Raw genomic sequence first — 13045 nt, 5'->3', positions numbered from 1 at the left:
TGCAATATAGCACACTTCAACACCGACTCCATTTTGTAAACTTAATTTTGTATTTTCACCTGGCCTTAGATGCAATTTGGTGCTCCAAATGAGATTTTTCTTCTCATTTGGAAATGAAAAAGGGGTTCTCTGACTTGCGAAACGGGGGGGGGGCGGAATGATACTTCCACCCCTCCACATTTTTCACTGGGGGGGCTGGCGCCCCCCAGCCCCCCGGTTCCTACGCCCTTGAGACCGATATACAATGCAAGTCAGCTGAGGTCAAGCACTTTCTTGCACTTTTTATTATGGCAATTTAAGTGTACAGAAAGAGTTGTATTATTTAGCTTTAAGGTACCTAGTTATAGTAACTGTATCAACCAAGATGTAGTTACTGATGCAGGTGCTTGTAAAATAGGTCGATACTATAGAACCCTTAGTATATCGCATCTGCAAAACTTCCAAAAATAATATAATTGCGTCTGTAATATCATGACTACTTTCAATGGACGTTTCAGATTGTGTGAGTGGAAACATGTATGTACATACTAGCAGTAAAGAAAAATACAAACATGTAAGAAACAAAAGCAAACCCCTCTAAAAGAAACCAACTACCCCAATCCATCCGTGCACCACCTCCTTAAAATGGTGATAGAAAAATAATAAAAATTGAAGGAAAACAAATTCAGACCTTCTTACAATATCACAAATTCATTGGGCACTTCATTGCCTAATGTTAAGACTCTACGTCAAAAGTATAGTGTAGATTGACGCATTTGTTTGGGTGAGAATGTTCATCTGCAATTTGCTGAAAGCGACAAGCCGGATGTAGATTCTATGTGTTCGTGGCTGTTGTTATAGTCTGCTACTAATGGATGCTAGCTTCAAATCCAACATGCGGAAACTGGAAAGTGATGTCGTTCCTGTAGCAATAGTTCTGTGGTTACATCGGGCGTTTCTGTAACAATCAGTCAGCACTAGAATTGTCTCACAACATGGTAAGATTAACTTTGATATGGAGAATATTGTTTGACTTAATGTGATTCTTTTAATTCCATTAGTTTTACAAACTCCACTTCAAAAAGAAGGATCTTAAGTTTCCACATCTAATTCAATATAAAGAAGTTGAAGCTACTTCCTGGTTCAGATCACTGTGAACGTGAAGTTCGTTAGGCTATGCAATTTCGTACAAAGCCTAGGCCTAGCCTAAGTTAGGCCTATTGTAGCAACTGTGGTATAGCCTGGTAACACCAGTGAGTAGATAATGCGAACCGACAATGTTTCTTGCACAAAATCAGGAAGAAATATGCATATCCGTACCAATTGAAAACATTTTGATAACAATAATATTTCCTGAAATTTCGATCATACCATTGTAGGCTATAGCAAAAACACAGCTCGATTAAACTAGGCCTTGCCTAAGCCACTAGGGTCTAGTCTGACATTTCGAGATTGGCCTACGAACTGATGAAGCTTCTGAATTGTTGTCAAAAGCCTAAAATAATTCACAAACTATTTCAACTGTGAAATAAGAAACTGTTCCATTCTTACTTGTGATCAAAATGATGTAGCCTATGGCACATTAAATCCAACTGCAGGTGACTAATTCTCCCCAAATGAATGAAATGAAGTTAAACAACATTAAGTTACATGAAAGAAGGTGTGTCCTTGCCAAACCTTTAAAGCGATTCACTAATTTAAGCTGGCAGTAGGTCTTACAAGAAATTTATCTATGGGCTGAAGACGATGGAAGGTACCATTGTTTTACACTAGAGTCGTAAAAATTTTTCAGAGAGAAATGACATATGTCCAGTTGTGTTCTCTTAGCTTTATTCTTTCACCTTACACAGGCAGCGACATTACGACCTTACTTAGATGCCGTCAGGGCTACCTTGAGCGCTGCCATGTGCATAGAGAATTTTTCATCACAAAATGTTGAAAGACACAACAAACCAGAAGTGGAAGTAAGGTAAGTACAAACCACTCGTTTTATTTAGTGTAGAAGTCTATAATATCCAGCTCACGATGAGGAATCGTAAGCCTTTGGTTTGTTTACTGGTGTGCTGTGTGTGGACAACATCTCCATGACTCCATAGCAAAACACATTGTTGTTCCAATTTCTCAGAGCATCAGATTGAAGGTGGCACAAAAAACAACAATCACATTGGCTTCATTTTCTGAAATCCTTCCCTTTACATAACTTAAGAAGGATAAAGGAAATGCTGTTGTAACCTGGTTTTGTACACAATAAAGTCTATTTGTGAACTTACATATTTTTATACTTTGCCATTGTTATGAATATACAAACCCATCATTATGTTTAACCTAGCTGATTGAAGTAGCCCCCCCCCCTCCATCCTACAGGAACCCAGATTTCCTCCGCACCCAATAGTGCTGAAAATTGCTAGTTTGCTTACAAGATATCATTGCTTATAATTCACGCCTGGTTTCTTAAGTATCTGAATATTGCAGAGTCAGCAGGAAGTACAATGTTCTACTTTCCTTTTGTCTTTATTTGTATATATTTTCATGTTGTTTTAAAGTGAAAATTGCTGTTACTGAACTTTTTTTCAGTATCGAACTGTCAGTGTTAGCTGTGGCTCACATCCGAGATTGAGCTAGAAGCATTTGCAAAATATTTTTTCATCACAGAAAATTGATAAAAAAAGAAATGCACGAGTAAAGAAGGTTAAAAGCATCCATGGTAACTGTTAACTTGGTTATGTATGTCTTTGGTCTGGCATACATGCACAGAAAAGAGGCAAACCTTGGTATCAATTATCAAATAGATATTGATTTAAAGCTGTTCGGGAATTTGTTTTAATATCAGTTACATTTTGTATGTCATAATTTAAATATAACGCTTGGGTGTATTTGTCTCCTTGTTACTAATTATGTTCATTATTCATCGCACTGTATATTTGAAATAGATGCTCTTACTTTTCTGCAAGGTCACACATCAGGAAGTATTCAGATTACCCTTATGATATTCAAGTATTCTGATATTAAATATGGTTTTCATTGATTCTTCTCGGACACAGGAGTAGCAAGGAACTGTTGTTAAAGCCGGTCATCATCAGTCGAAGTGAGAGGGAGAAGGTCCTTATAGAAAGCTCTATTAACTCCATAAGAATAAGCATATCCATTAAACAGGTAAGTTATCTTTAAACAATTTTTACCTCTTTCTTTAACAATAAAAGAGTCAACATGAATATTTTCTACTCGTAAAAGATCCTTTAATGGTTATGTAACCATTAGGATAATTTTTTTTCAGTGGATGGATGGTTGAGGAGGGGAGGTAAACAATTTTCAGAAAACAGTGAGTAAACAGATTGTAAAATCATGCATATCAGGGATCACTTCTTAACTTATGGTCAGTTGAACTGTTGGTGAGGAATTCAGTGACATGTTAAAGCTCCCATGCGAATTGTGGAATGTAGTTATAGTTAAAAGTCTGTAGATTATATTTATAACTATGCTGGACCATTTTGAGTGCTGAGGAATGTTCTGTTGCAACTTCCTGGAAGATTTTAAGCTATTGGTTCTTCTAATTGGACTAATATGTAAAATTGTTGTTAACAATTTAAAAATAGATGGAAATGTTTCAGCTCAGAATTTTCATGTAACTGTTGAAACTGTTTAATTTATTGATTAATTTTTTACATTTGTAAACAGGTCGATGAAATTGAGAAGATTCTTTGTCACAAGTTCATGCGCTTCATGATGCTCAGAGCTGACAACTTCTTTATCTTACGAAGAAAACCAGTCGAGGTAAGTCACCAGCTGTGTGTTGGTTTGATTGTTTTTGGAGACAATTTTTTTTCCTGAACCATCTCACAACATTACAAGACCCCAATATCACCACTATTTTAACTCCATAAAGTCCCAATACTTGCAACTTTATATGCAGATTAAACTCAAAAACTCTCTTAAAACTCAAGGGTACCCAAAGTAACATGTCTGGATCTTTCATAGCAAGAAGACGATTCTAAGCATTCATTGTTAATCCTTGAAATGAGCATAGCAAGAGGTCGATAACGAGTCACGCTTTGCTGTACACAGGTCCGAAAATTCCCTAGGCTAGCTGCAGCATCATTCACTAGCTGTAACCCGAAAATGGGCCTGCTCTTCTCTTTTCTTCACAGTTCTATAGTAGCACTGCAAACGTTCTAGTAAACTTCCCAGTGTTTTGGTTTAGTGAAAAGTTCCCAATGCTTACAGAGGAAGTTTCACCGTAAAACATAAAGTGAATTTTTTTTACTTCAAATGCAGGAAATTGAATGCACATTTTGTTAACACAATTAGAACAATAATAATAAGGTACTGAAAAAAAGGCACATTCACAGCAGTAAAAATCCTTTTAAGAGCAACTTTTTATGAGCACTTTCTGATTTTGTTCAAGGTTTTCATGGCCAGCTTAATAGCTATATACAAGATCTGTGAAAGTTTTAGTTCACACATTTGTCAATGGACAGAAGTGTTTAACGCCATCACCAAATTCAGCACAGCCCCCAAATCTGGTAGAAAGTCAAAAATGGTCATTGATTCTATGTTTTCAACATGCATTTTCTTTCTCAACGACTGTGAATCATTTACAGGGCCAGAACGGCAACAGCAGTACATTTAAGAATGCATGCTAAAATTTTAATTCCTATCTATATATGTATCTGTTTTGTTAATATGTCAGTGAATTTACTAGGTTCAGGTTTACTGGAAGGGGGGGGGGGGGAGAGACTTACTACTGTACCACCCAAGTAATTCAAGTTATTCTTGATAACTGTGCTTGGATTCAATGCACTTCTTGCTGCTTCATTGGACACTTAATGGTCCATGACTGAGGTCGATCATACTAACAGCTTTGACTGCTGCATTCTGGTATACTGCCATCATTTACCAGAGAGACATTAATTGTACTTATCTTGCTGCCCCCAATCTCCTGTGTCAGCAACTTTGATCTGAGTTCTTTTGAAATAATGCCATTTCGCTCTAGTGTATTGTTGTGCAGAATCTACCAGTACAGAACTTAAAACAGTTATGTATTAGAGAAGCCTTAAAGAGGGTGTATTCCCCCACTTCAATCTTTCCATCAGTAACACATGTAGTCTTGGGGAAGGCTTGCATCCTGTGTTTTATGATATGGAAATTTCCTCTATTTCCTTTCCCTCTTTGTGTGGCTTTGAAGTGTTAGCAACGAATATTTATGATGTTAATTTGCCCTGCTTAAATGTGTTGCAAATGATTGTTTACAGTAATTATTTGAGGAACAATTGTGCAATAAGATGAATGATGTATAACTACCAATGCATCGTAGAAAGATGTAGAAAGTACCAGGTAACGATGAAAAGTAAACGAAAATGGATGTGGAGGATGAGAACATAGAAGCTCCTGATAAATATTTGAAGAAACATGAATCTTTTTAGAAGAATGAAAATCAGTCGCTAAGACAGAAAAATTGTCACATGACAAAAGTGGACCAGTCGTCTTTCCGTCCCCGTCAATCCAGTTATCGTTATCTGTTTTGATCGTTTAACGTCTTGTCTCTACACAGGGCTACGATATCAGTTTTCTAGTCACCAACTTCCACACAGAGCAGATGTTCAAACACAAATTAGTCGACTTCATTATCACGTTCATGGAAGAAATCGACAAGGAAATCAGTGAAATGAAACTCAGCGTTAATTCCAGGGCACGAATCGTAGCCGAAGAATTCCTGAAAAAGGTAAGCGACACTTTAAATCATCCCCAGGGCTTTAGTTTGAAACTTTTTTGATTTGTGTACTACAGTTAATGTAACAGTGAAGGCGGTCACAATTATTCCCAGGGCTCATATCGTAGCCAAAGAATTCCTGAAAAAGGTAAACGGCACTTTGAATCATCCTCAGGGATTTAGTTTGAAAGTTTCATATGTTTACCTACAGTTAATGTAACAGTGATAGTGTGGTGGTCACAATTATGCCCCGAATGGAAAATAATGTAGTTGCGATTGCTTGGAAAGTAGTGCGATTGTCCTGACTTGAAATTGCAAACTTCCTTGACTTCAAGCCTAAGTTGTTAATGAAAATGGAAATAAGTCAGTTGCATAGATTTCAAGCGAAATCCACATCACTTTCTTTCATTTCCATAATTGGTATACTCAACTTTTAAAATCTGTTAGTTTCATTGCTTTGAAGAGTGCTTAGGTGAACTTGGAAGTTATGTTTGTCTCATAGACTTGAAGCAACTAAGTCGCTGTACTTAGGTTTTAGATGAGTTACTTTTGTTTAACCAAAATAAAATAAAACTGTTAGCAAACTGCTTACCCCATAAAGAGCCTGTGTAAGAGAATGTTTGAAAATCAGTGGGCCTGATGTTTCGGTCCTAGCAGGATAGTTAAGCCTCTGAAGAAGATCCTGCTAGGATCGAAACATCAACCCCACTTACTTTGCCACAGATTTTGTTTAAAGCTGAAGTAATTAGCTTAACTTGAAACTTATATAAACAGATTGAAATATAAGAGAGTTTGATTTACATGATACTAGGTTATTAACACATTTTTTTTTATTTGATATAGTTTCTACAGAGACTTTAGAGTAGACTGGTCTTGTTTACATCCCTTCCAATCTGATTGAGTCATCAGAATCGCAATGCTCTAAGGAATGTGTTTACGTCTGGGTGACAAAAAAAATAAATAGTAGCTTGTTCATTACGTTAATTTTTGTCTCTCTCTCTTCTCTTATCTGCAGTTTTAGCCCTACCTGACCAGTCACATATGCCTAGGTGCCTGCATATCTTCCATGAGCCCTCCAAGGAGTGGATAGGTAAAGAGAAGGTTTTATGCAAAGCGGTAGTTAAGTTTCTATCTTTTTTTTTTTACTATAGAATCATCCAAAACTTAGTTTATATATTATATCATCCTTTCACAAGCGGTGGAGACGCAAAAACTCAACAAGACCAGGCTAACGGGATCATTCCGATAAAGAATGCCCTGCGTCATGTTTAGATGAAGCGTCTCAGAGAAAGCGAACTGGCAGAAATTTTTCCCCCGACAAAATGGCTGCAAAGTGAAAACGAAAGTCAGTTCCTGTAAGTCGTGATGACATGAAAATGTCTTTTGAAATTTAAATCCTGTCAGAGGAAAAACGTTGAAGTTTTGCAACTCTGTATGAACCAGAGAGGTAATGAAGTACAATAAAGAACGACAACTGTAAATATTTAATCCTTCTATATTGGATGCCAATATCAATGTAAGAAATTTAGGTTTCGATGGCTCTGCATTTAGGGACCAAACTTTGACAGCCCCCCCCCCTGCCCCCAAAGAAAACAAAATATGTATACAAGCAAGATTATTTGAGATCCAGTGGGTTTGTTAAATTCATAACAGAACTTGCTAATTTACCAAAAAATATATATATATACTGAATAACTGTAAAAGTTCAACAAAACTGTTACCAGTTATTTATAAGTTTTTCTTCTTTTTTTTAATTCAATGGAGCTGTTGTGGGCAAAATGCATAATTTGCAATGATTCTTGTCCTAAAAAAACAAAACAATGTTATTATCTTATCCATTTGCAGAGTAATACATTGCTCTTGTGGACAGCAATATTTCAAGTTGCTCTTTACACGAGAAATATCCTGTTCAAATTTTGCTATGTCAGTTTGGTCCAGTCAATCGGAACTATGTTATTACGTTTATCTGTATGTGTAGTTTTCAATGGTCTTGTATATTGTAAGATTCCTCACCCTGCGCAGATTGTGATTATTGCAGAAATGGTGATTTAGCTTAAACTGCTATTCAGGATTTTAAACAAAAAGGAATTTTTCGAAGCACTTCTCAAGTTTCAGTTGTGTTTATATTTCTACTTATTGCCAGAGATGCACACCAATGTCATAGAAAACAGCTCTTCAAAGACATGGAGTTTTATTTTTATTTGTGCACGTTTACTATTTCAGTAACATATTCATTAGAGCAGCCATTGTGTCAGAACGTGGACCATTCATTTAAGCCGTCAACAATATCTTGTTGACCGCCCAATTACTGTAAGTGATAAATAAAGAGAGCTACTTCCAAAGTTTAGTTACATATGCCAGTTATTCATCCTTACTAAATTTTCTATTAAAATTACGGTAAAACTACCAATGAACATTGCACGTTAGTTAACGATTGAAGCTGCATGTTAAAGTTCGTATCCAACTACCAACTAGAGTGATAAAGTCTGTACTGCGCTGTTATAGTATGTTATCCTCTCGTATACAAAGATTGAGAAGAATGTAGCTTTTCTTATAGTAAATAATCAGGGTTCAAACTAAATGTCAAGATAGGTCATGTTCTCTAACCCAATGACAGAATATTTTGCAACTTTAGCGTAAAACTCGACAGAAGTTCTCCCACAACATATCAGGTTGGTCTTACAGTCACTTTCCCATTATCCAGACGTGTTGTATTAGAGTGACTTCGACATCAGTCAGTGTCTCATCACAAAAACAGAAGATAACACAGATGTTTCTAGTTTCATATTGTCTGCCCACATCATGTTACCAATCAATTTAAATCAAAGTTTTCATGACTTTTTGACCTTCAATTTGATAGCAATGTTTAAACCCTCTGTACAAAAAATGGAATACAAAAGGTTTGCTATAGAGTAGCTCTAAGTATTAGCCATTTCCATTATCTGATTTGAAACTCAATTTTTCTCGGGTCGTTGGCCATTCAATCTTCGTATATTGTTGTTATATTTCCGTCTTTTTTTATGATTAGGTTTAGAGAATTCAATAGATGCGGCCTCAGCTTAATGGAAGTCGTCTGTCTGTTTGTCAGACGGGCCTGTCTAAATCTGAAATGAGGTTTGGGGTAATGGGCAGGATTGCTATTTTAACTAGATCATGAAAGAGTCATGTTAGTGTTATGTTGCTATGACAATGTGCTACATATGTTGTATTTCAGGGCACATTATTGGCAGTTTGTCTAATCAATCGGGCGGGTTCAATATCTCATCATTGTAAAGGACTAGTATCAGACATGAAATTGAATTTGCTGGAATAAAAAACACTGTGTTTTGTGCCAGTGACTGCTCAATTCTAGACAATTCATGTAGTGTTGACATGCAAGAAGGAAGCCTAACCATGTGGAAACAATGCAATCTCAAAACCAGCCCTGCAAGTGCTGTCAATCGTGAATAACACTCTACGGAGTGGTAGCTCAGTGGTTAATGCCGATGCCTTTCAATCATAAGGTCCCCGGTTCGAGTCACTCCAAGATTAATGTATGTCCTCCAGTTACAGGGTTGTTGACAATTCATAATCATGGACATTAAATATGAATCTAAGAGACTGACTTCCGTCAGCTTGCGGCTTTGATAAGCCAATGAGGCTTCTTCGCGAGTTCCTGCTTGCAGGAGGATCTAAAATACATACAATATGAATGATGGGGCGGGGGGAGGGGGATTGAGAAGGAGTTGGGACATCGCTGCCCCCTCTTCTACCCCCTTTGAAAAAAACTTGGTTTTGTGCTGGTAACTTTAGATAGCTGACATTAAATTTGGCCTTTCATTTTGATCCCTTCCCCCGGCTCTTGGAGATTGTCTCTAAATGGGTACATGGAAAGGGTAACATACCATATTCTGCAACCATTTTGGTGACAACTTTAACAGTTGTTTTCAATGTGTCTTAGAACCAAAAGCTTCTCGGAACCAACTTTTAAGTTGGACAGAAAAGTTAGAATTGTAGAAGCTAGGGCAAGATGCATCTGTAAGAATCCCAAAAAGTTTGTTATTATTATGTGATGGATGAACCTTTGACAGATTTCGCAGAAATCTTAGTTATGATGAGTTATGTTCTTGATCTTAATGGTTGTTCTTATCCCTGACACCTCCTCCTCCACCCCCCCCCCTTTACTTTTTTTCCAAATAATCTGTCCTCATGAATGACACATGACTTCTACCAGGCTCCACCACTGATTAAACATCATTATTTATTGATCAAATAAGTTTACATTTGTCATAGCAACATAACAAAAAGGTTTATTTGGAAGCTGAACAGCCGTTGACGTAAATGTTACTCCACAACTTTGACTCGTGGACAGACACGCTGACAATTAGTCTAAAGATACGAACCTTTGATTAGTCACATTTTGAAGTGGTAACATCTTTTTATCAGGCACGTTCCAAATGCTGCTCCCAAAGACAATGCGTGTCAAGCTTTGTGCAGCTATTGCATATTATTTTTAAGTAGTTATAGATTATATAAGATTAGCTGTAGGACAATTAAAATGAAACAAAAAGGGGTCTTTCATTTAAAAGCTTGCATGTCTAAACTTTGAAGTTTCTGTTTGTAAGTTTTGTCCTTGGGTTGACATTTTTTGAGCAGTGTGCTTTCATGATTCACAAAATGATTCATGCAGAATGGATTTACTCACTCATTAATGGTTGACTTAATTGATGCTAATGACTAATGTCAACGATTATATATCAGACTGAAGTTTTCTTTAGTTTAATGTTTAATAGAAATGAACCTTAGCAGGGGTTTTAAAGGAACATTATGGGTTTAAAATAAATATAAAATTATGATAATAAAAAAAACGGAAGAAAAAGAAACTCGATCAAGTATTTTCTTTTGTGAAGATTTTCATTCATAGATTATAATGGATGCGTTTATTTTAGTTTAGAGACCCAAGGATCAGGAAGCCTTACAGTAGCTTATTTGATATCCTATCTGTTTTAGAACGTGGATGAACACTGGCTTATTTCAAGCCTTCTCTTTTCGATAAGTGTTCAGAGGCAGGGGTGTGAATTCGCTCCCATTCCTGCTCCCCAGGACCGCCATTTAACGTCCCCATCCGACAGACGAGAGTGTATGCCCCAGCATCTGACCACTTTCTCAAATACTGAGGTAGGCAAAGGCGACCCCATTCGACATCACTGCAGTGCAGCCATGACGAACAAAGTTGTTTCGAAACCAAGTGAAGAACAGAAACGAACCCTTGTTCCCAAGTTCACAAACCAGAAATAACAAATCCAAAGAAGACTCCACACATCACCACTGCACTGCAGCAATTTTTGAATAGGGCAAGAAAATCTGGCTCCTGGCGGAATTTTGATCCTGAAACCTAAGGATTGTGGGGGCGGAAAACTAACCGCTTAAACAAGCCTTTGCCCTTACTTGGATCAAATGAGCCTATTGTTGTCACTTACAAAAATTGTCAAGCTCTTTCCTCCAAATGTGTGATAAACAAACCTTGTTTCAACCTAGCTGCCAGTGCTCCTTGACATAGGTTGGACACATTAATGTTCATTTGGGAGGAGGGAGGGGAGAGATGAGAATAGTCATGTACATATGGTTACATTTGGAGCTGTAAAGAGTATCAAAATACTGTTAATTATACAGTCCATCCACCTCATATCCCTTCCTCCTCTTTGAGGACAGTCGTCAAACTGGTTATAATATTTTTCTTTTTTTGAAATTGTATACCTTACCGAAAACTCTAAAATGTTAAAATCACCAGGATTGCCGCCAAAATATGCCAAGAAGTCAAAGACCTACTCAAACATAAATAAACATAATTTACTGCCGACTCTTTGATCCAACCGGCGGCGCCGGTGCCTTGAAACATGCGACACCGGGGCCTTGAAATGTGTGGCCCATTTGGTACCTCGAACGAAACTAGCACCTTTCCCGAACAAGACTGTATTTCATGGGCCGTTTGGGTGGATGATGCAGAGGAAATCGGCGCTTTGTTAATCTCAACATGGCGTCGCATTGAGAATCCAGCAACGCACCGGTTCCGAGCCGGTTAACCGGGTAGATCAGTCCGTTCTCAATGGTTTACAACATTTCAAAGTGAATTTCTGGCTTTACAATCAATACTCCTCACTGAACACTTTGGAATGCCAGAGCCTCCAGGAAATAGTACTAAAGAAAAAGTTATTGGTGGGTTTCCTCTTGTTATGAACTAACCACTGTATTGTGTAGGGAAAAAAAACGAGAGTTATATCCCACTACGTCACTTTAATGGATATAACCGAAACGTATTAGTTCTGTACAGTGTCAATTCAACCTTATACCAAGTACGGCGTAGTCACATAGTTAGTATAGAAGGGGTTATTAGGGTATCTGGCGTATCTGTTATCTGTGATAGGAAGACAATCATGGAAGCCAATTATCTGATCAAAAGGCCAAATAGATGATGAATAAGGAAGTAAGATCCTCGGAGGATAAGACAAAGTCCTGTTTTGTAGAAAACGCTTGACTGAGTAATGTTTAGGTCAAAGCCCGCTGTAGTGTATGGTAACAGGAACATTAACGTACGATTAGTTTTGTATTCTGTTTTATACGAAAATGAGGGGGAAAAGGAAGTAAGAAAACACCCCTTTACAGTAGGTAATGTTTCTGTAGCTCTATCGTTGTTACACATATTCAACTTTAAAATGTGAAAACGCCCCAAGGCTCTAACTAGAATAAAATAAAAATACGATGAAACTATAGGTCATACATTTTATTGCAAATAATATAGCTTAAAGTGGAAAAAAAACATGGAATGTTTCTGATTGTGTTTCATATACTAAACTGTGATACTGTGAAAGTGTCTAATCGAAAATGTGTTGAATGCTCGATTAAGGCTTGAAATAAAAAAAAGAAGCAACAAACAGATAATTACCCACCTACTCCCCCCCCCCCCAAAAAAAGGGGAAATAAACTTATGATTCCTCTCGAAAATGTATTTGCTTTTTTTAAGCATCGGTCGTTTTTAAGCAAGACTCAGGACTTGGTTCAAATCCAAGAATTAGCCTATTATCATGACCCCCCCCCCCTATCAAACCAGAATATCCACTGAATCCACGAAACATGTGCGACTACGGACTCGTGTACTAAAAGCAATGGCGTGCGAAAAGATGGGGGGGGGGGGAGCATGGCCCCACTCCCATCTTCAGTCAGGGAAAATGGTTCATTCGGGGAATTTTTTACATTCGGCCAAAATATCAATACTATATTTATTAACTCAAACTTGCGATTAGAGCTACTAATAGGCCATATTCCTCACATTGCATCATTTGACATCTAAACTATTAATTTATTTCTGGGGGAAGAACCCCC

At 37.3% G+C, this 13045-nt stretch overlaps 1 protein-coding gene across 1 annotated transcript; it reads left to right on the top strand.

Annotated features, from left to right (window-relative positions):
- The first annotated feature begins 821 nt into the window (after positions 1–821).
- Positions 822–10548, top strand: LOC139961202 (actin-related protein 2/3 complex subunit 4). The gene is made up of 6 exons (XM_071960213.1): positions 822–977; positions 1830–1948; positions 3021–3132; positions 3655–3750; positions 5528–5698; positions 6702–10548. Exons 1-6 carry the CDS (start codon positions 975–977, stop codon positions 6705–6707), a joined length of 507 nt encoding a protein of 168 aa, XP_071816314.1. The 5' UTR covers positions 822–974; the 3' UTR covers positions 6708–10548.
- Positions 10549–13045: the final 2497 nt, after the last annotated feature.

Source organism: Apostichopus japonicus, chromosome 20 (assembly GCF_037975245.1).
Source record: "Apostichopus japonicus isolate 1M-3 chromosome 20, ASM3797524v1, whole genome shotgun sequence".
NCBI lineage: Eukaryota > Metazoa > Echinodermata > Holothuroidea > Aspidochirotida > Stichopodidae > Apostichopus > Apostichopus japonicus.
The sequence above is the reverse complement of the archived record's forward strand: the minus strand, read 5'-3'. Positions and strand labels throughout refer to the sequence as shown.

Bases quoted from the DNA above. Each gene is read 5' to 3' on its own strand.
- LOC139961202 (XM_071960213.1), top strand. The intron at 1,949-3,020 runs GTAAGTACAAAC...TCTCGGACACAG, and splicing joins AAACCAGAAGTGGAAGTAAG to GAGTAGCAAGGAACTGTTGT. The intron at 3,133-3,654 runs GTAAGTTATCTT...ATTTGTAAACAG, and splicing joins TAAGCATATCCATTAAACAG to GTCGATGAAATTGAGAAGAT.